The sequence below is a fragment of the Thalia democratica genome, chromosome 7 (assembly GCF_965202585.1).
Source record: "Thalia democratica chromosome 7, ktThaDemo2.hap1.1, whole genome shotgun sequence".
In the NCBI taxonomy this organism is placed as follows: domain Eukaryota; kingdom Metazoa; phylum Chordata; class Thaliacea; order Salpida; family Salpidae; genus Thalia; species Thalia democratica.
In genome coordinates, this window is record NC_139171.1 from 46220099 (window position 1) to 46243590 (window position 23492).

Sequence of the window (23492 nt, forward strand, 5' to 3'; positions counted from 1 at the left end):
GTTAGTATTTTTATGTATTGATGTTTTTATTTGAAAAATCCATAAGCTACTATGTTCAAAAAAAAAGTCTAGGGTTTGTAAAACGAAAGATTTAATGATGGTTGTACTGAAACTGTATGCTTTTGATTGTCTTTTTTTTGTTTTGAACAATCACAGTTGTTTACATTTATTTGTTGTAAAACTTTGAAACTGTTTTTTATGTTAAGTTTTAAATTGAATTTCAACAAACATGATTAATATAGCTTTTTTAATTAAACCTCAAATGATCGAGTACTTTAATAATAATACAAAGTTTATTTAAAGTATAAAATAAAAACTAACTGTTTTATATTCATTTCAAAATATAATCGTTACTTATAGTGACGTAGGACAAATTTTTAAAAACAAACTAAGTAGTTATTTAATGAAAAAAAAACAAGTATACAAAGTAAGCGTATATGAGAATAAGTTTTGTGCAAATAAAGAAGTTTTTAAGAAAAAGCCTACGGACAACACACTGAAGTTAGTTGAAGCTTTTTATGAAACATTCAATTATAACTTATTCATAGAACTTGTTCAACGATTTAAACAATACTTTTAAAACATAACTAGCTCCTTTCTCAAAGTAGTTGAAAATGGTCAGATAAAATTACAAAAGCAATTATAAGGAGCTCAAAAAGCGTTATGTAGAAGTAAAATGTTTCATTCAACTAGCTCTAACTCTTACTTTTGATCTTTTACCAGCACAAAGTTGTTAAAATTGTACACATATTTTGTTTAGTTAATGGTAGTTTAATACTGCTTAGTAGACATTAAAAGCTAGTTAAACAAATAGGTAGATTACCATAGATTTATAAAAAAGCATAGTAAAAAAAAACTGTTAAAGCCGTTTTAAGCTATCAAATTTTATTATATGTGGCTTAGATAAGTGATATGTACCATGAAAAAGTGATAGAATTAAATGATAACATCCTGTTACTTCTTTTGTACCAATTGGTTTAGTTTGATTTAAATGTTGATGCTTTAACTTGATAAAGCTATAAGCAATGTTAAATCAATTAAACAATGCAATTTTTTTAAAGTTAAAGACTCGAATTGTTCTTTTTTGTTCATGTTGTATACTTGTTGATGTTGTTTTTTGCTTATGTTTTTTATGAGTTTTAAATTGCAATGCATGTTTTCAATTGTGTTTTAGTTGAAGTTTGAAGTTTTCTGAAACAAGATCAAATAAAGCTGTGAACAATTTGAGTTCAATAAAACAGTTTTAAGCTTTGTAAAAAGATTTTGGTCGTGTTAATTCACGATTGTTGTACTGAGATCGCAAGTTTGTTAATGGTTTTCATTTTGACTTGAACATCTACTGTTGTTTACACATGTATATTTTACAACTCTAAAGTGTTTTATATAGTTTGAAATACATGCAATAAATAGTAATAAAAAATTCTAGAAGCTATTGATGAGATTTTTTTATAATAAACAAACTTAAGCTTATTTTGTTACAATTTAATGTATTATTTTCATTTAAAAATATAACATTTTTTTACGATGACGTAGAATTTTTTTTTTTAGATAAACTAAATATTTGTTAGATATTGCAAAAAGAAGTAAACAAAGTAAGCATAGTGGGAATAAGTATTGTTTGAAAAAATAACTTAACGAGAAAATCCTATGGACACAAAAATCAAGTTAGTTAATGCTTTTTGCAAAAGTTTAATTACATGTAGCGTAAGAGACTTAAGCGATGCATTTTAATTGCAACTAGCTCCATCCTCACAAGTAGTTTAAAATGTCATGTAAGAGAACCAAAACAATTGTAAGTACAACAAAGTGACTAAAAAATAAAACATAAAAGTAAAACTTTAAGTAAAGTGTGTTATACAAACATTCTATATGAACTTTTACCTTGCTTTTGGGCTTTCACCAGCACAAGGAACATTAAGTTTGGTACATTTTTGTCGTTTAGTTAGAGATTGTTTAACACTGCTTAGTGGGCATTAGTAAACAGTTAAATTAAGTGGTTGTCCTGATAACTTTACATTTATAACAAAAATAACTAATTAAACTGTTTAAGTCGTTTTAAGTCATCAAGTTGTCTCACATGTAGTTGTAACAAGTAACACAAATGAATGGTAAGAAGCTGTTACTTCTTTTCCTGTGTACCATGTTTCAGCTAATGAATTGGTTTGTTTCATATGTTTGAATAGTTAAGCAACCTAATAAATAGAAGTCGTCTTTGGAAAATTATAGTTTTAGGTATATACTTTCATCATTTATTTAAGCTGTTTTTGTTTAGGTCAATTGTGTGCTTGTTGATAGTATTATGTTTCTTTTGAACAATCGATGTTGTTTACATTTATGTATTGTAATGTATGAATTTTGAATAGCTATGCATGTTTTTGATTGTAATTGAACAATACTTTTTATGGAACGTTAACATTTTTTTTTTGTTGTTAACAGTTGAAAACATTTTCTATTAATATTTCAGTGAAGTTTTATTGTTATTATTTTCATTAAAAAATATAACTAGTTTTTACAGTGACGTAGCATAACTTTACTTTAATAAACTAAAAAACAAATAATTATTGAATGATAAACGAACAAAAGTCCACAAAATAAGCATGAATAAGAATGAGTTCCTTGATTAAATGAGATAACAAGAAAAAGACCACGAAAAACACGTTCAAGTTAGTTAAAGATTTTCACTAAGCATTCAAGTACCTTAAGCAATGAGTTAAGGATTAGAGCAGTGATCACACTAGTTTCCTTCGTAAAAGTTACATCAAAAACAAAGTAAAAGTGGAGAAATCATAGCAAGCTTAACTATTTAACTAACAATGGAAAGCGATAAAATATAAATTTAAAGTGAGATGTGGTGTTCTTGGATCGTTTATAAGCATAAAGTGGATTAAGAATGAAATTGTGTGAGTTTAGTAGACATTAGCAGCTTGTATAACTGATTGGTGGTGCACGTAAGCTTTAGACTTATGGAAAGAATGATTACAGTAGTTTTTATTTGTGTCATGTACAGCCTAAAAACGAGATACAAAAAATGGTAACAACTTTTTTTCTTTGTATCATGTTTTTATGTGTAGTTGTTTTTATTTGATAAAGCCACTAACAATTTGAGTTGAACACACCATCCTAAGGTTAATACAAATATTTCAACAGTACTGTTAAATTGTTGTTATACTTAAATTGAATGTTTGTTTGAAAAAACGCTGTTTTTTACATAAATGAATTGTACAACTTTTAATAACTTTTTAACGGTTTCAGTTGCATTCTTATTAACAAGATTAATACATTTTGAAAATAAAATCCAAGTTTAGTTGCTGTAATTGAGTCAAGTAAGTATATATTATTGCAAAGTTAAGTTTTTCTCTCATTGTAATTGAATGTATTATTTTCATTGTTTCATAATGTACTTTTCCTTGTGGATTCCGGATCAGAAATTTCCATTCTGCCTAAAGAATTGACTAATGGGGTGAATAAATATTTTCCACCCCAAAGCAGAAAGATACAGGGTTTTGGTAACCAAACAATTCATCCAATTGGAAGCGTGGATGTTCAAGTCCGACTTGGGGAGTTGGAACCCATCAATCACTCCTTTTGGGTGACGCAGGAACCAAGGAGTTATGGGATTATTGGTCTGGACTTGCTGGTAGCACATCAGCTAGCCATTTTTCCTTCCTCCACACAACTGTGCAAAATTGGGTCTGGTAGGTCTACAAAGATGTTTGCAGCAGCTGACCTACCTACGCCTATAGTCGCCTTAGTTAACAAACTCGAACTAACTTACAACGAAAACCCATCTTTGGAGGAGAGATGCAAGAGAATGTTATTGAATTTTCCAGAAATCACAAAAAAGCCAACTTACCATACTGAACCCAAGCACAACCATGAGCTAGAAATTTTACTCGATGATTACAAAGCCGCGCTGATTAAGCCAAGAAGAGCAGGAGGCCGGAGGGCAGCCATTGAGGAGCATTTCAACGATTTGCTACGGCGGGGCGTTGTTGTGAGGGGTGAGGGAAGTCAAGGGGCGTCCCCTGTCACTTGTGTACAGAAAAAAGACGGCACCATGCGTGTCTGCGTCGATTATACCAGGCTAAACGCGTCAATGCGCCCACTTTGTTACCCTTTGCCGAGGATTGACGAACTATCTTTAATTATCCCTGGAGGTACAAGATATTTTACCAATCTTGATCTGAAAGAGGCGTACTACAGCCTACCTCTGTCAGCTGCCTCTAGAAGATGTGCTGCCATTATTGTGCACAATGGCGTCTTCAATCCTCAAATAATTCATATCAAAGGAGTTGAGAACGTTGTAGCAGACGCTCTTAGCAGGCCACCTCAAGCTGCAACTATGTATGTTCGTGGCCCGGTTAGTTATGACACGGACCCAGATTACGAAGAGATATTGGATACTGAGGATGAAGATTCAGAGGGCGAGTTAGTTGAGGTAGAGGAAGAGATAATCGATCAAGGGAAGATTGACAGGAACTCTGTGGCTCTTTTACAAAGACAAGACTTGATTGAAACAGCCCGACAGTTGAAGAAGGAGGTCAAGCTTAACGACCTGGATAACGTGGCTGAAATTATAGAAGTTGGTAACCGTAGGATAATTTTGCCAGAGCACTTGCGGTTGCCAGCTTTTAATGCGGCACATCGAACTCTACACCTTGGAGTTGAAAAAACTATTGATGCGGTTGCCAAAGACTTCTGGTGGCCGACTTTGAAAACGGATGTCACATTTTGGACCAAGAGTTGTATTGATTGCCAGGCCATCAAGGTTATTCGTCACAACAGGCCAAAAATTGGGTTCTTCCCAGAGAAGACCCAACGATTAAACTTTGTCCACATTGATCTCATAGGCCCTATGGACGTAGTTTCTAACAACTGCCGTTATATACTGACAATAAAAGACCGAGGAACGGGCTTTCTTGTGGCAACTCCCATACCGGACAAGAAAGCAATGACAGTGAGGGATGCCTTTGTACAGAGTTGGTGCAGTTATTTTGGAACACCACGAGTAGTCGTTTCCGACAATGGAAAAGAATTTTCAAATCACTTGCTGACCGACACCTTCACTCAACTGGGAGTGGATCACCGTTTTGTACCCCCTTACAGCCCCCAGGCAAATGGGTTCATTGAACGTCAACATAAAACAATAAACCAGGCGCTGCGCGCCGTAGAGACAAAAACCAATTGGGCACGGCGACTACCGCTTATCATTGCAAGCATAAACAATACTTCCATAGAAGGTTCTCCCTATACTCCTTCCCAGTATACCCTAGGGATGTGTGCAAACTTACCAGGCCAAATTTTCAATGATAGCATAAGGGAAACTAATTTTGGTTGTGATCCTTTGGACACAATGTTATTCCTAAATATAATGTCCGACATTTGTCGCAAACACCAGCGACATAGGGAAAGGAATGTGTACTATGAACCCTCTCTTTTTCAGTGTGAAAAGGTGTGGGTCAAACGTGAGAACAAGAGGAAACTCAGCTCTATTTATCATGGCCCGTACACAGTTCTTAGTGCCTCTGAACATTCCATGTATATTCAGAAAAATGGTGGTGTAGTGAAGGTTTCCATTCGCAATGTTAAAGCATATTTTTCAAGAAAGGACCTAGAGGGCGGAGACGATAATAAAAACAGAGGAGATAGATACAATCTACGAGAAAGGCGGGCGGTAGTAAGGTACGAAGAGGAAACTAGTAGTGATGACAACTAGGTTAACATAAGAACATTAAATAATGATAATATTGCTAAGTTGTATTACTTATTATGAAATTGCTTATATGATTAGATAATTATAATATTACTATTTATTACTACTAAAAAGACGAATAATTTTTTTCTATACTACTGCTATGAGGTTGCTTGTTCATTGTGTCTTTTTGTTTTATTTCTTTTCCTACAATTTTTTTGCTTTTTCTTCTTTTGTGGACAGCATAAAAAGACATTTAATGTTTAGGTAGAGGAATATTAGTTGTAAGTTTGTTCAACCCCATCTTCCTTCAGGGTTTAGTCGGAATTGAATGAAAATATATTCTTTATTGGCTTTCATATATTTTTTTCTTTTCAACTTCCTCTGCAGTAGGCTTTGGTCAGCTGATATATTTTCTTTTTGTTGTTTTATTTCTTCAATTGGTTTATTTTTGCAACACTGTTCCAAACAACATTTCATCAACCGTTTGCGATGTCATGAAGCAGTTCACTTCGAGTCGGTGGCAGCAGTCCAGTAATCGAAACTACTAGTAGTGGAAGACAACCTGGCAAATACCGTGGAGATGTCCTGTAGAGGAGCAAAGATGTTGGAGCCGGCGGCGAGTTACTGATCTGAGGAGGAGCGTCAGTGAAATAGCGTTTTGGAAATCCTGATCGGCTGCAGGATACGATGACAGTTTGCAAGTTTAACACTGTAACTTAATGATAGTACTAATTTTTTTGCTGTGGAGTTTTTTTTTTAAATTCAATTGTATATATTTTGTAAAATTTGTAAATTTTTTTGCTTTAACTTTTAATTTTGAGACTACACCTAATATCTTACTTTAAAACTTTGATACAAAATAGTATTACAACTCATTCAATTATTTCCTGTGTAAAGTATTACTATTTTAAAACTAACTTTTATGACAGGTTAGTTGATTAATTACATTTAGTACGACATGTTTTTTTGGTACATACTAGTTATTTAACAGTTCGAAATTAATTAGTAAAATTTTTTGGTACATGAAGGTAGTCTATTGATATTTAAACTTCATTGCCCTAGCGATTTAATTAATTGACAGCACCACTTTTTTTGTTTTTTATTAGATTTTTTTTTCAATTGTAGAAACTAAATTTTTTATGCTTTGAGTTTTTAGTGTTAAAATGTTGCTTAAAGTATTTGGTACATGAAGGTAGTGTATTGCTATTTAAACTTCATTGCCCTAGCGATTTAATTGATTGACAGCACCACTTTTTTTGGTGCTAGTGATCATATTTTTGTTTTTTATTTTTTGTTTGAAGTGTTTGCTATATAGAGAGTTCAGAGTTTTATGTTGCTTTAGATTTTTTAAATTTTAGAAAGTGTACAAGAGTAACACATATTTTAAAGTTTGGTTTTCTAATTGATTCCAACCTTCTGGTTGATCATGAAATGTTTTAGAAAACCTAAGCAGTAATTCTAAAATAGGCCTTTTAGGAAAGATAGTGTAATGTTAGGCTATTTTTCTTAAAAGGCCAAAATAGTCATAAAAACTCTAGGAACGCTAAAACATGTCTTCAGTTTTAAGTTTGGAGATTTTTGGGAGAGTGTGTTGCAAAAGTTAAGTTTTTTTAGTTTTCTCTGCAAGAAAGAATTTTTAGTAAATAAAGCAACTGTTAGTCCTTATTTATTTTCTGCTTACATTTCATCATTTTATTATTTGCAACCTCATAGTTATTTTGTTTGATAATAAATTTAGTAGTTTTATTGTTGTATATATTTTATTAGTGATTTTCAGTACTATTTTAGTGATAATTAAGGTTTAAGTTTTCTATATTTATAAAAGTTGGGCCATTTAGTAGTTTTATAGTTGTGTATAATCTATTATTGATTTTTAGTGATATTTAAGGTTAAAGTTTCTGTAGTTATTAAATAAAATTAAGTTCTATTTAAAATATTGATATTTATATTTCTCTTCTTATTGATATTCTTATATTCATATTCGTCACATATTGATATTCATATTTTATATTTAATTGATATTTGTATATATTATTTACTTCTTATATGTACTTGAATATGAGTAAGAGACACTGTACTCGTAGTCAAGAGAAGGGTACTGGCCAGAGCCATGCAACTATTAGAAGTGACTCTGAGGCAGTACCTGTTCCGCCGGTGCTACCAGGCCCTCCGAGCGGACACCTTTACCTCCTTTGCCACGTCCAGACATGTTGAATATACTAATTTTGTCAGTCCCTCGACTATATATACAAGCTGTTACGGACGCGTACGGTTACGACAAAACTCATTTGCATACCAAAAAGAAACATCTTTAATTTACATTATTTCGTTTGGTTTTTGTCTCATTTTCAAAGTTTAAAGGTGGTCCTGAAAAGGACCGGTTTTAGCCAATTCTTAAGCTCTTTCGCCACGCATTCTCCTGGCGAGCTGGATGTCTTTGGGCATGATCGTCACACGCTTGGCGTGGATCGCGCAAAGGTTAGTATCTTCGAACAAACCAACGAGGTACGCCTCGCTGGCTTCTTGCAAAGCCATCACGGCACTGCTTTGAAACCTCAAGTCAGTTTTGAAGTCTTGAGCTATTTCACGTACCAGACGCTGGAAAGGCAACTTGCGCAAAAGAAGCTCAGTTGACTTCTGGTAGCGTCTGATTTCTCTCAGAGCAACTGTGCCGGGTCTGTAGCGATGAGGCTTCTTCACACCTCCGGTAGCGGGTGCGCTCTTGCGAGCGGCCTTGGTGGCGAGCTGTTTCCTTGGGGCCTTGCCTCCGGTTGACTTACGAGCGGTTTGCTTGGTACGAGCCATTTTGATGATAAAGCTGTTTAACGGAAGACTGTTTATATACTGTTTACATAGACACGGACGCAGGCGATTCCACTGTATCTCATTGATTTGCATATTTTTAGTTTAGTAACACTGTTTACGTTTTAAATTTTGTTTATACTTTAATTGAGTGGTCCTGAAAAGGACCTTGGGTAAAAGAACAACTTATTTCTTGCAGCTCTTGTTGGTACTTGCCTTCTTAGATGCTTTTTTGGCTGCCGGCTTCTTCTTTGTTACTTTTTTCTTCTTGCTTGCAGCTTTTTTAGATGCTGCCTTCTTAGGAGCACACTTTTTAGCAGGTCGCTTTTTGGCTGCTGGTTTTTTTGCTGCCTTCTTGGGAGCACACTTCTTCACTCGTTTTTTAGCTGCGGTCTTCTTTACTGCTGGCTTTTTAGCTCCTTTTTTTGTCCTCTTCTTGGGACCAGCAGCTGGCATTGGAGCAAGCTTGAACGAGCCAGAAGCGCCTTTTCCAGTAGTCTGGAGAAAAGCACCCTTGGTCACGCCGCTGGTAAGTGCTCTCTTCAAGTGAGAATTAGAAGCTGAGAGCTCAAGCTTGTAGGTTTCCGCGATAAACTTTTGTATCTTCTGGCGGGATGTACCTTTTCGTTCTTTCATTGCTCCCAGGGCAGAGCTGATCATTTCCCTGTAAGTCGGGTGTTCTGCCTTCTTGGCGCTTGGTCTCTTGGAAGACCTGGCCTTAACTGCGGCCGGTGCCGCTGCTGATGGTGCTGCTACTGCTGTTGTAGACATTTTGTATGTTGATTAAAGAAAGCAAAACAATACTTTCAGCAGTTACTGACTGTGACGAATTGACTGTTGAGCAGTTTTGCTTTCTCAGGTACCTTTTACTGATTAATACGAACATTAGCGTGTGAGTTTAAAGCCTGTATGCTAATAAAAGCAAAGTTGCTTTACTACTAATGTTAAAAATGTTCCAGTGATAAAGAAACAAGACTTAGCCCGATCCAGAAGTGAATTTTTTTTTAAAGGTTAGCTTTAAAAGTCCAGAAAAACAGTCTAAATGCTACAGCACATCTCTCCATTTAGTGAGATAAACCACAAATGAAACAAATTATACTACTACACACCCGACTTAGTTTTCTTAAGCTGAAAGGTTAAAGTAGTAAAGTTTTAGACAAGGACAAGTGTTTTTTTTCATCTCAAGCTCAAGCAAAGTTTTATTATTTTATTTCCAGCCAGCTTTGTTAACCGTAAAACCCATGAAGTATGTTTAACTTGATTACATTTTAAACTGTGCTGATTTGTAAAAAAAAACCGAAAAATGCACAAGTATTCGTTTTGTGTGATTTTACTAGTTATCATTACCTTAAATTTACTCATAATAAAAAGGGTAGTACTAAAAAAATTAATTACACCATCTAATTCAATTTAACTACTTAAGTTTTAAGTTTGTTCTTGCACATACTAGTCACTTACCTTCTCAAAAACGCGCTGAACATATAAAAAGTTACAAACACATCAAAAGTTACAAACAAAAGTTTAAAAGCAAGTAGGTTTGTTTTAAAAAGTGCCAATAAGTTTATGTAAAAAGAAAGTAGTTACACAGTTAAAAGTATTTAAAATAACTTTTCAAACTGTTTGTTTTAGTTTTTCAACAACGTTTTATCTGTTATACTCGAAACTGAACTAAGACTTTTCTTTGCAGATTTTACAAATAGATTTGATCGTAACTTTCCAAAGCAAGATAAAACTGTTTACATTTAAATAAACATCAGTACTGTTCAAAGAATTTTTGCAAGACCAAAATATCAATACGAAGTTATTAAAAAGTTTCTTATCAATGCTTATTACGAGAAGAAAAGTCTTACGTAAAAAAAGATGTTAGGCTTATTTTTAAAGCAGTATTAAAAAAGAAGCGTTCCTAAACAAAAAAAAGTTAAAAATCAAACAGTATTGAAGCAATAATCTTTCAAAACTCATTTGAAAACCTTAATGTTTAGATAAACTTTCGTGTACAATCAGTACTTAAAAGGTTGCAATGTGTTTAACAAAGTAAATGTTTTTTAGAGTAATACAGTTAAAGTTTATTATTCCAAAGTTTGTTTCGTCGTTTCAAAACTAGATAAAACAAATTGAAACACCTTCACTACATATTTTGAAGCATCGTCAACTGATCAAAGAAACAAAACTACAATTCGAGTAAAATAAAAATGACTTGACCAAATAATGAAGCAGTATGATCGAAGAAGTGTATACGTTTTAAGTTAAAGTATGTTTAACTCAATTACAACTGCTCAACTACTAAAAGTAGCTTCTAAGTGTACTAAAAACTAGATTCATCGCAATGTTCTGCACAATGTAGGCAGTTGACTAAATGTTTTGCTATGATTAATTCTAAAAAGATTGTTAAACCATTACTAGTTATCTCTGACTTGGTATTAATGTTAATCCAAGCTCATTATAAACAAGTTATCTTTTGTTCTCAGGTGTTTCGAACACTTCTGTTGTAACAACAGCATTTGAGTTTGTAAAAACATGACCAATATGTTTTAGTTATTGCTTTGTCTTTTAATTTATGATCTTTTCTTATCTCAAACATGTACATTGTTTAATCACTTATACTATCGTAGAACTTGTACAAACAAACTTAAGTAGTCTTAAACTACATATGCTTTTTAGTTTAGCTAATTAGTTATTTTGTATGTAGTATAAAACTAGTTAATTTCTGTCTTATAATGTTGCTATGTCGTTACACTGTAATGATATTGTGTACTCTAACAACTAAAAATCAAAGCTGAATAGTTTTATGAAGCTTGAAGCTAAGAAAAAAATGTGAAAAGTAAAGACTAGAAAGGCTTAATTTATTTTAATTAGTTAGAACAAAGTGGGCTCTAAACATAAGAAACACTTAAGCTAACATTCTACAAGTTTCAGACAGCTTATTTGTTTATGATCGCTTTTTTTTGCTGCTAGACGCCTACGACCATACCACACTGAACGCACCCCATCTCGTCCGATCTGGGAAGTTAAGCAGTGTCTTAGTACTTGATGGGTGACCGCTTGGGAATACCGCGTGCCGTAGGCTTTTCTTTTTGAGCTGTTGTATGTTGGATCAATGATTCATACCGATCATATACATTTTTCGTTTATCTTAAACTTATCTTACTTTAAAAAAACATAACTTAAAACAAACAGTTGAAGCAGTTTTGAGTCATCAAGTTGTGTCATACATAGTGTTCAATTGAGTTACAAAGCTGTATACTTCTTTTCCTTTGCATAACGTTTCAGCTGTTAGTATTTTTATGTATTGATGTTTTTATTTGAAAAATCCATAAGCTACTATGTTCAAAAAAAAAGTCTAGGGTTTGTAAAACGAAAGATTTAATGATGGTTGTACTGAAACTGTATGCTTTTGATTGTCTTTTTTTTGTTTTGAACAATCACAGTTGTTTACATTTATTTGTTGTATAACTTTGAAACTGTTTTTTATGTTAAGTTTTAAATTGAATTTCAACAAACATGATTAATATAGCTTTTTTAATTAAACCTCAAATGATCGAGTACTTTAATAATAATACAAAGTTTATTTAAAGTATAAAATAAAAACTAACTGTTTTATTTTCATTTCAAAATATAATCGTTACTTATAGTGACGTAGGACAAATTTTTAAAAACAAACTAAGTAGTTATTTAATGAAAAAAAACAAGTATACAAAGTAAGCGTATATGAGAATAAGTTTTGTGCAAATAAAGAAGTTTTTAAGAAAAAGCCTACGGACAACACACTGAAGTTAGTTGAAGCTTTTTATGAAACATTCAATTATAACTTATTCATAGAACTTGTTCAACGATTTAAACAATACTTTTAAAACATAACTAGCTCCTTTCTCAAAGTAGTTGAAAATGGTCAGATAAAATTACAAAAGCAATTATAAGGAGCTCAAAAAGCGTTATGTAGAAGTAAAATGTTTCATTCAACTAGCTCTAACTCTTACTTTTGATCTTTTACCAGCACAAAGTTGTTAAAATTGTACACATATTTTGTTTAGTTAATGGTAGTTTAATACTGCTTAGTAGACATTAAAAGCTAGTTAAACAAATAGGTAGATTACCATAGATTTATAAAAAAGCATAGTAAAAAAAAAACTGTTAAAGCCGTTTTAAGCTATCAAATTTTATTATATGTGGCTTAGATAAGTGATATGTACCATGAAAAAGTGATAGAATTAAATGATAACATCCTGTTACTTCTTTTGTACCAATTGATTTAGTTTGATTTAAATGTTGATGCTTTAACTTGATAAAGCTATAAGCAATGTTAAATCAATTAAACAATGCAATTTTTTTAAAGTTAAAGACTCGAATTGTTCTTTTTTGTTCATGTTGTATACTTGTTGATGTTGTTTTTTGCTTATGTTTTTTATGAGTTTTAAATTGCAATGCATGTTTTCAATTGTGTTTTAGTTGAAGTTTGAAGTTTTCTGAAACAAGATCAAATAAAGCTGTGAACAATTTGAGTTCAATAAAACAGTTTTAAGCTTTGTAAAAAGATTTTGGTCGTGTTACTTCATGATTGTTGTACTGAGATCGCAAGTTTGTTAATGGTTTTCATTTTGACTTGAACATCTACTGTTGTTTACACATGTATATTTTACAACTCTAAACTGTTTTATATAGTTTGAAATACATGCAATAAATAGTAATAAAAAATTCTAGAAGCTATTGATGAGATTTTTTTATAATAAACAAACTTAAGCTTATTTTGTTACAATTTAATGTATTATTTTCATTTAAAAATATAACATTTTTTTACGATGACGTAGAATTTTTTTTTTTAGATAAACTAAATATTTGTTAGATATTGCAAAAAGAAGTAAACAAAGTAAGCATAGTGGGAATAAGTATTGTTTGAAAAAATAACTTAACGAGAAAATCCTATGGACACAAAAATCAAGTTAGTTAATGCTTTTTGCAAAAGTTTAATTACATGTAGCGTAAGAGACTTAAGCGATGCATTTTAATTGCAACTAGCTCCATCCTCACAAGTAGTTTAAAATGTCATGTAAGAGAACCAAAACAATTGTAAGTACAACAAAGTGACTAAAAAATAAAACATAAAAGTAAAACTTTAAGTAAAGTGTGTTATACAAACATTCTATATGAACTTTTACCTTGCTTTTGGGCTTTCACCAGCACAAGGAACATTAAGTTTGGTACATTTTTGTCGTTTAGTTAGAGATTGTTTAACACTGCTTAGTGGGCATTAGTAAACAGTTAAATTAAGTGGTTGTCCTGATAACTTTACATTTATAACAAAAATAACTAATGACAAACTGTTTAAGTCGTTTTAAGTCATCAAGTTGTCTCACATGTAGTTGTAACAAGTAACACAAATGAATGGTAAGAAGCTGTTACTTCTTTTCCTGTGTACCATGTTTCAGCTAATGAATTGGTTTGTTTCATATGTTTGAATAGTTAAGCAACCTAATAAATAGAAGTCGTCTTTGGAAAATTATAGTTTTAGGTATATACTTTCATCATTTATTTAAGCTGTTTTTGTTTAGGTCAATTGTGTGCTTGTTGATAGTATTATGTTTCTTTTGAACAATCGATGTTGTTTACATTTATGTATTGTAATGTATGAATTTTGAATAGCTATGCATGTTTTTGATTGTAATTGAACAATACTTTTATGGAACGTTAACATTTTTTTTTTGTTGTTAACAGTTGAAAACATTTTCTATTAATATTTCAGTGAAGTTTTATTGTTATTATTTTCATTAAAAAATATAACTAGTTTTTACAGTGACGTAGCATAACTTTACTTTAATAAACTAAAAAACAAATAATTATTGAATGATAAACGAACAAAAGTCCACAAAATAAGCATGAATAAGAATGAGTTCCTTGATTAAATGAGATAACAAGAAAAAGACCACGAAAAACACGTTCAAGTTAGTTAAAGATTTTCACTAAGCATTCAAGTACCTTAAGCAATGAGTTAAGGATTAGAGCAGTGATCACACTAGTTTCCTTCGTAAAAGTTACATCAAAAACAAAGTAAAAGTGGAGAAATCATAGCAAGCTTAACTATTTAACTAACAATGGAAAGCGATAAAATATAAATTTAAAGTGAGATGTGGTGTTCTTGGATCGTTTATAAGCATAAAGTGGATTAAGAATGAAATTGTGTGAGTTTAGTAGACATTAGCAGCTTGTATAACTGATTGGTGGTGCACGTAAGCTTTAGACTTATGGAAAGAATGATTACAGTAGTTTTTATTTGTGTCATGTACAGCCTAAAAACGAGATACAAAAAATGGTAACAACTTTTTTTCTTTGTATCATGTTTTTATGTGTAGTTGTTTTTATTTGATAAAGCCACTAACAATTTGAGTTGAACACACCATCCTAAGGTTAATACAAATATTTCAACAGTACTGTTAAATTGTTGTTATACTTAAATTGAATGTTTGTTTGAAAAAACGCTGTTTTTTACATAAATGAATTGTACAACTTTTAATAACTTTTTAACGGTTTCAGTTGCATTCTTATTAACAAGATTAATACATTTTGAAAATAAAATCCAAGTTTAGTTGCTGTAATTGAGTCAAGTAAGTATATATTATTGCAAAGTTAAGTTTTTCTCTCATTGTAATTGAATGTATTATTTTCATTCAAACTTTTATTTTTACTTTTAAGTGACATAGCACTATTTCTTTTAATAAACAAAATTCAAATTTTTTTAAATGTTTGAAAAACAAGTCCACAAAGTAGAATGAATCAAAACAAGTTTTGTTTAAACAAGAAAATGCCTATGGAAATTTTTACCTAACACTTAGATACTAAATATTATTCCACAGTTTAAGCAATGATTTCAAACATAACTAGCTCTTTCTCAAAAAGAGTTTCATCAAGTAAAAGTAAAAAAAAAACTATAGTAAGTGTAACTAAGTGGTAAGACAGGAAAACAGGGATATTATCACTCATAAGTAAACTGTATTATCCAAGTATACTAACTGTTAATCCACCAACACAATGTAGATTAAGGTTTGTACATTTTGTCGTTTTATTAAGGCTTGTTTGACACAGTTTAGAGACTCTAGTAGCTGGTTAAATCAATTGGTTGTCCTGATTACTTTAGATTTAAGGCAAATATAAACTAAACTAAAGCATTATAGTTGTTTTAGGTCATCAAGTTGTATCATATCTAGTTTTTACCTTAAAATATATGAAACAAGTGGTACAAGCTGTTACTTTTTTTCTTTTGTACCATGTTTCAGCTAATGAATTGACTTGTTTCATATGGTGGCGTTTTAACTTGACAATATATCTAAACAAGCTAAGTTTATGTTAGCTTTGTAAGAAAGAATAATTAACTGTACTTGAAAATCACACTTGTTATTTTTGTTCTGAACTTTTACTTCCATTTTTGTACTTTCAAAAACGTGTTCCACGGTTTCAATCGCATTCAAAATGTTAAGAAGAACACACTTGAAAAGTTATAGCTCATTGTGTTACTTACAAACAACAAAAACTTAAAAAGATAATTTAAGTTGTTTTTTTTTTGTTATAAGTTGAACATAAAGTTTTTTTAAAAACGAATACACTTACTTACTGAATGTTTTAACAGAAGTTCAACAAATGAATAAGAAGTAGTTTTCTTTATAAAAAATGTTAAGAAGAAAATAACTTACGGACAATATATTCAAGTTAGTTAAACCTTTTTTGCAAATATTTTTATTGCTACTACTATTTTTTTCATGTTAGATTTATTCCATAATGTAAGAGTTGAGTAGGACAAAATAGTTTGTCTTTTTATTTGTATAAATATCAATATGTTGGTATTACTGTTAAAGCAAATTTTACTTACAAGTAGTTATCTAATAGCTGGTTTTATTCAAATGGTGGTCCTAAAAAGGACCGGTTGTTGAGCATTTATTTTGAGCTGGTGTATTTGGTAACAGCTTTAGTTCCTTCTGAAACTGCGTGCTTTGACAACTCGCCGGGGAGCAAGAGCCTGACAGCAGTTTGAATTTCGCGGCTGCTCACAGTTGACCTCTTGTTGTAATGAGCCAAACGTGAAGCCTCTGCTGCAATGCGCTCGAAGATGTCGTTGACAAAAGAGTTCATGATTCCCATCGCCTTGCTGGAGATTCCGGTGTCGGGGTGCACTTGCTTCAAAACTTTGTACACGTAAATGCCAAAGCTTTGTTTGTGCCTCCTCCTTCGCTTCTTCTTGCCGTCGACCGGAGTGGTCTTGGCTACTGATTTCTTCGCGCCTTTGGTAGCTGTCATAATGATGAGTGAACTTGAGTCTCGGCGCTGGTATATATACTGAAAATTTATGCAAATTAGCAGTTCTGTACGCGAACGACCGCTTCTCTCGTTTGTCGTAAATGTTTTAGGTGGTCCTGAAAAGGACCTGGGATGTTTAAACTTAGGCGGACTTTTTTGAAGCGGTCTTCTTAGGCAATAATACTGCCTGGATGTTTGGAAGAACACCACCTTGAGCAATAGTGACGCCTCCGAGAAGTTTGTTCAACTCTTCGTCGTTGCGGATAGCTAGTTGCAAATGGCGAGGAATGATCCTGCTTTTCTTGTTGTCACGAGCAGCGTTACCGGCAAGCTCGAGCACTTCTGCGCTCAAGTACTCGAGAACGGCAGCCAGATAAACTGGAGCACCAGCTCCGACTCTTTGGCTGTAGTTGCCAGTGCGCAACAGACGGTGCACGCGACCGACTGGAAACTGCAGTCCTGCACGAGAAGACCTGCTCTTCGGCTTAGATTTGAGTTTTGATCCTTTACCACGTCCCGACATGTTGTTGTTCGAATGATTGTGCAATGTTACTTCCACAGCTACATATACAACTCAAACCTAACCGCGACGAACGAAAAGCTAATTTGCATAAATCGTAGCTGCTACTTTAATTTGTCAATGGTTGCAAAATACATTTTATTGATATAGGTGGTCCTAAAAAGGACCGGTTCGCTAATTGTTTAGCCACCAAAGCCGTACAAGGTTCTTCCTTGACGCTTGAGTGCGTACACGACGTCAAGTGCTGTGACGGTCTTGCGCTTGGCGTGCTCTGTGTATGTTACTGCATCACGAATAACGTTTTCCAAGAAAACTTTCATGACGCCTCTCGTTTCTTCATAAATTAGTCCCGAGATTCGCTTTACTCCGCCTCGGCGAGCCAAACGGCGGATTGCTGGTTTCGTGATACCTTGGATGTTATCGCGAAGTACTTTGCGATGGCGCTTGGCACCTCCTTTTCCTAGACCTTTACCTCCTTTGCCACGTCCAGACATGTTGAATATACTAATTTTGCTAGTCCCTCGACTATATATACAAGCTGTTACGGACGCGTACGGTTACGACAAAACTCATTTGCATACCAAAAAGAAACATCTTTAATTTACATTATTTCGTTTGGTTTTTGTCTCATTTTCAAAGTTTAAAGGTGGTCCTGAATAGGACCGGTTTTAGCCAATTCTTAAGCTCTTTCGCCACGCATTCTCCTGGCGAGCTGGATGTCTTTGGGCATGATCGTCACACGCTTGGCGTGGATCGCGCAAAGGTTAGTATCTTCGAACAAACCAACGAGGTACGCCTCGCTGGCTTCTTGCAAAGCCATCACGGCACTGCTTTGAAACCTCAAGTCAGTTTTGAAGTCTTGAGCTATTTCACGTACCAGACGCTGGAAAGGCAACTTGCGCAAAAGAAGCTCAGTTGACTTCTGGTAGCGTCTGATTTCTCTCAGAGCAACTGTGCCGGGTCTGTAGCGATGAGGCTTCTTCACACCTCCGGTAGCGGGTGCGCTCTTGCGAGCGGCCTTGGTGGCGAGCTGTTTCCTTGGGGCCTTGCCTCCGGTTGACTTACGAGCGGTTTGCTTGGTACGAGCCATTTTGATGATAAAGCTGTTTAACGGAAGACTGTTTATATACTGTTTACATAGACACGGACGCAGGCGATTCCACTGTATCTCATTGATTTGCATATTTTTAGTTTAGTAACACTGTTTACGCTTTAAATTTTGTTTATACTTTAATTGAGTGGTCCTGAAAAGGACCTTGGGTAAAAGAACAACTTATTTCTTGCAGCTCTTCTTGGTACTTGCCTTCTTAGATGCTTTTTTGGCTGCCGGCTTCTTCTTTGTTACTTTCTTCTTCTTGCTTGCAGCTTTTTTAGATGCTGCCTTCTTAGGAGCACACTTTTTAGCAGGTCGCTTTTTGGCTGCTGGTTTTTTTGCTGCCTTCTTGGGAGCACACTTCTTCACTCGTTTTTTAGCTGCGGTCTTCTTTACTGCTGGCTTTTTAGCTACTTTTTTTGTCCTCTTCTTGGGACCAGCAGCTGGCATTGGAGCAAGCTTGAACGAGCCAGAAGCGCCTTTTCCAGTAGTCTGGAGAAAAGCACCCTTGGTCACGCCGCTGGTAAGTGCTCTCTTCAAGTGAGAATTAGAAGCTGAGAGCTCAAGCTTGTAGGTTTCCGCGATAAACTTTTGTATCTTCTGGCGGGATGTACCTTTTCGTTCTTTCATTGCTCCCAGGGCAGAGCTGATCATTTCCCTGTAAGTCGGGTGTTCTGCCTTCTTGGCGCTTGGTCTCTTGGAAGACCTGGCCTTAACTGCGGCCGGTGCCGCTGCTGATGGTGCTGCTACTGCTGTTGTAGACATTTTGTATGTTGATTAAAGAAAGCAAAACAATACTTTCAGCAGTTACTGACTGTGACGAATTGACTGTTGAGCAGTTTTGCTTTCTCAGGTACCTTTTACTGATTAATACGAACATTAGCGTGTGAGTTTAAAGCCTGTATGCTAATAAAAGCAAAGTTGCTTTACTACTAATGTTAAAAATGTTCCAGTGATAAAGAAACAAGACTTAGCCCGATCCAGAAGTGAATTTTTTTTTAAAGGTTAGCTTTAAAAGTCCAGAAAAACAGTCTAAATGCTACAGCACATCTCTCCATTTAGTGAGATAAACCACAAATGAAACAAATTATACTACTACACACCCGACTTAGTTTTCTTAAGCTGAAAGGTTAAAGTAGTAAAGTTTTAGACAAGGACAAGTGTTTTTTTTCATCTCAAGCTCAAGCAAAGTTTTATTATTTTATTTCCAGCCAGCTTTGTTAACCGTAAAACCCATGAAGTATGTTTAACTTGATTACATTTTAAACTGTGCTGATTTGTAAAAAAAAACCGAAAAATGCACAAGTATTCGTTTTGTGTGATTTTACTAGTTATCATTACCTTAAATTTACTCATAATAAAAAGGGTAGTACTAAAAAAATTAATTACACCATCTAATTCAATTTAACTACTTAAGTTTTAAGTTTGTTCTTGCACATACTAGTCACTTACCTTCTCAAAAACGCGCTGAACATATAAAAAGTTACAAACACATCAAAAGTTACAAACAAAAGTTTAAAAGCAAGTAGGTTTGTTTTAAAAAGTGCCAATAAGTTTATGTAAAAAGAAAGTAGTTACACAGTTAAAAGTATTTAAAATAACTTTTCAAACTGTTTGTTTTAGTTTTTCAACAACGTTTTATCTGTTATACTCGAAACTGAACTAAGACTTTTCTTTGCAGATTTTACAAATAGATTTGATCGTAACTTTCCAAAGCAAGATAAAACTGTTTACATTTAAATAAACATCAGTACTGTTCAAAGAATTTTTGCAAGACCAAAATATCAATACGAAGTTATTAAAAAGTTTCTTATCAATGCTTATTACGAGAAGAAAAGTCTTACGTAAAAAAAGATGTTAGGCTTATTTTTAAAGCAGTATTAAAAAAGAAGCGTTCCTAAACAAAAAAAAGTTAAAAATCAAACAGTATTGAAGCAATAATCTTTCAAAACTCATTTGAAAACCTTAATGTTTAGATAAACTTTCGTGTACAATCAGTACTTAAAAGGTTGCAATGTGTTTAACAAAGTAAATGTTTTTTAGAGTAATACAGTTAAAGTTTATTATTCCAAAGTTTGTTTCGTCGTTTCAAAACTAGATAAAACAAATTGAAACACCTTCACTACATATTTTGAAGCATCGTCAACTGATCAAAGAAACAAAACTACAATTCGAGTAAAATAAAAATGACTTGACCAAATAATGAAGCAGTATGATCGAAGAAGTGTATACGTTTTAAGTTAAAGTATGTTTAACTCAATTACAACTGCTCAACTACTAAAAGTAGCTTCTAAGTGTACTAAAAACTAGATTCACCGCAATGTTCTGCACAATGTAGGCAGTTGACTAAATGTTTTGCTATGATTAATTCTAAAAAGATTGTTAAACCATTACTAGTTATCTCTGACTTGGTATTAATGTTAATCCAAGCTCATTATAAACAAGTTATCTTTTGTTCTCAGGTGTTTCGAACACTTCTGTTGTAACAACAGCATTTGAGTTTGTAAAAACATGACCAATATGTTTTAGTTATTGCTTTGTCTTTTAATTTATGATCTTTTCTTATCTCAAACATGTACATTGCTTAATCACTTATACTATCGTAGAACTTGTACAAACAAACTTAAGTAGTGTTAAACTACATATGCTTTTTAGTTTAGCTAATTAGTTATTTTGTATGTAGTATAAAACTAGTTAATTTCTGTCTTATAATGTTGCTATGTCGTTACACTGTAATGATATTGTGTACTCTAACAACTAAAAATCAAAGCTGAATAGTTTTATGAAGCTTGAAGCTAAGAAAAAAATGTGAAAAGTAAAGACTAGAAAGGCTTAATTTATTTTAATTAGTTAGAACAAAGTGGGCTCTAAACATAAGAAACACTTAAGCTAACATTCTACAAGTTTCAGACAGCTTATTTGTTTATGATCGCTTTTTTTTGCTGCTAGACGCCTACGACCATACCACACTGAACGCACCCCATCTCGTCCGATCTGGGAAGTTAAGCAGTGTCTTAGTACTTGATGGGTGACCGCTTGGGAATACCGCGTGCCGTAGGCTTTTCTTTTTGAGCTGTTGTATGTTGGATCAATGATTCATACCGATCATATACATTTTTCGTTTATCTTAAACTTATCTTACTTTAAAAAAACATAACTTAAAACAAACAGTTGAAGCAGTTTTGAGTCATCAAGTTGTGTCATACATAGTGTTCAATTGAGTTACAAAGCTGTATACTTCTTTTCCTTTGCATAACGTTTCAGCTGTTAGTATTTTTATGTATTGATGTTTTTATTTGAAAAATCCATAAGCTACTACCATATGTTCAAAAAAAAAGTCTAGGGTTTGTAAAACGAAAGATTTAATGATGGTTGTACTGAAACTGTATGCTTTTGATTGTCTTTTTTTTGTTTTGAACAATCACAGTTGTTTACATTTATTTGTTGTATAACTTTGAAACTGTTTTTTATGTTAAGTTTTAAATTGAATTTCAACAAACATGATTAATATAGCTTTTTTAATTAAACCTCAAATGATCGAGTACTTTAATAATAATACAAAGTTTATTTAAAGTATAAAATAAAAACTAACTGTTTTATTTTCATTTCAAAATATAATCGTTACTTATAGTGACGTAGGACAAATTTTTAAAAACAAACTAAGTAGTTATTTAATGAAAAAAAAACAAGTATACAAAGTAAGCGTATATGAGAATAAGTTTTGTGCAAATAAAGAAGTTTTTAAGAAAAAGCCTACGGACAACACACTGAAGTTAGTTGAAGCTTTTTATGAAACATTCAATTATAACTTATTCATAGAACTTGTTCAACGATTTAAACAATACTTTTAAAACATAACTAGCTCCTTTCTCAAAGTAGTTGAAAATGGTCAGATAAAATTACAAAAGCAATTATAAGGAGCTCAAAAAGCGTTATGTTTTATTCAACTAGCTCTAACTCTTACTTTTGATCTTTTACCAGCACAAAGTTGTTAAAATTGTACACATATTTTGTTTAGTTAATGGTAGTTTAATACTGCTTAGTAGACATTAAAAGCTAGTTAAACAAATAGGTAGATTACCATAGATTTATAAAAAAGCATAGTAAAAAAAAAACTGTTAAAGCCGTTTTAAGCTATCAAATTTTATTATATGTGGCTTAGATAAGTGATATGTACCATGAAAAAGTGATAGAATTAAATGATAACATCCTGTTACTTCTTTTGTACCAATTGATTTAGTTTGATTTAAATGTTGATGCTTTAACTTGATAAAGCTATAAGCAATGTTAAATCAATTAAACAATGCAATTTTTTTAAAGTTAAAGACTCGAATTGTTCTTTTTTGTTCATGTTGTATACTTGTTGATGTTGTTTTTTGCTTATGTTTTTTATGAGTTTTAAATTGCAATGCATGTTTTCAATTGTGTTTTAGTTGAAGTTTGAAGTTTTCTGAAACAAGATCAAATAAAGCTGTGAACAATTTGAGTTCAATAAAACAGTTTTAAGCTTTGTAAAAAGATTTTGGTCGTGTTACTTCATGATTGTTGTACTGAGATCGCAAGTTTGTTAATGGTTTTCATTTTGACTTGAACATCTACTGTTGTTTACACATGTATATTTTACAACTCTAAACTGTTTTATATAGTTTGAAATACATGCAATAAATAGTAATAAAAAATTCTAGAAGCTATTGATGAGATTTTTTTATAATAAACAAACTTAAGCTTATTTTGTTACAATTTAATGTATTATTTTCATTTAAAAATATAACATTTTTTTACGATGACGTAGAATTTTTTTTTTTAGATAAACTAAATATTTGTTAGATATTGCAAAAAGAAGTAAACAAAGTAAGCATAGTGGGAATAAGTATTGTTTGAAAAAATAACTTAACGAGAAAATCCTATGGACACAAAAATCAAGTTAGTTAATGCTTTTTGCAAAAGTTTAATTACATGTAGCGTAAGAGACTTAAGCGATGCATTTTAATTGCAACTAGCTCCATCCTCACAAGTAGTTTAAAATGTCATGTAAGAGAACCAAAACAATTGTAAGTACAACAAAGTGACTAAAAAATAAAACATAAAAGTAAAACTTTAAG

The 23492-nt window shown here is 32.6% G+C and overlaps 5 protein-coding genes across 5 annotated transcripts; all 5 read right to left on the reverse strand.

Moving 5' to 3' along the window:
• Nucleotides 1–8089: 8089 nt before the first annotated feature.
• LOC145841412 (histone H3) lies at nucleotides 8090–8500 on the reverse strand. The gene has a single exon (XM_082948772.1). The coding sequence runs from the start codon at nucleotides 8498–8500 to the stop codon at nucleotides 8090–8092; it is 411 nt and encodes a 136-aa protein (XP_082804898.1).
• A 7917-nt stretch (nucleotides 8501–16417) lies between these two features.
• LOC145841413 (histone H2B type 1-K-like) lies at nucleotides 16418–16777 on the reverse strand. Its single transcript, XM_082948773.1, has one exon. It carries the CDS (start codon nucleotides 16775–16777, stop codon nucleotides 16418–16420), a length of 360 nt encoding a protein of 119 aa, XP_082804899.1.
• A 142-nt stretch (nucleotides 16778–16919) lies between these two features.
• On the reverse strand, nucleotides 16920–17300 carry LOC145841414 (histone H2A). Its single transcript, XM_082948774.1, has one exon. It carries the CDS (start codon nucleotides 17298–17300, stop codon nucleotides 16920–16922), a length of 381 nt encoding a protein of 126 aa, XP_082804900.1.
• Nucleotides 17301–17479: 179 nt separating this feature from the next.
• LOC145840992 (histone H4-like) lies at nucleotides 17480–17791 on the reverse strand. Its single transcript, XM_082948351.1, has one exon. The coding sequence runs from the start codon at nucleotides 17789–17791 to the stop codon at nucleotides 17480–17482; it is 312 nt and encodes a 103-aa protein (XP_082804477.1).
• Nucleotides 17792–17976: 185 nt separating this feature from the next.
• Nucleotides 17977–18387, reverse strand: LOC145841415 (histone H3). Its single transcript, XM_082948775.1, has one exon. It carries the CDS (start codon nucleotides 18385–18387, stop codon nucleotides 17977–17979), a length of 411 nt encoding a protein of 136 aa, XP_082804901.1.
• Nucleotides 18388–23492: the final 5105 nt, after the last annotated feature.

Excerpts from the sequence above, each read along its gene's own strand:
- LOC145841412 (XM_082948772.1), bottom strand. The coding sequence starts at position 8,500 with ATGGCTCGTACCAAGCAAACCGCTCGTAAGTCAACCGGAGGCAAGGCC.
- LOC145841413 (XM_082948773.1), bottom strand. The coding sequence starts at position 16,777 with ATGACAGCTACCAAAGGCGCGAAGAAATCAGTAGCCAAGACCACTCCG.
- LOC145841414 (XM_082948774.1), bottom strand. The coding sequence starts at position 17,300 with ATGTCGGGACGTGGTAAAGGATCAAAACTCAAATCTAAGCCGAAGAGC.
- LOC145840992 (XM_082948351.1), bottom strand. The coding sequence starts at position 17,791 with ATGTCTGGACGTGGCAAAGGAGGTAAAGGTCTAGGAAAAGGAGGTGCC.
- LOC145841415 (XM_082948775.1), bottom strand. The coding sequence starts at position 18,387 with ATGGCTCGTACCAAGCAAACCGCTCGTAAGTCAACCGGAGGCAAGGCC.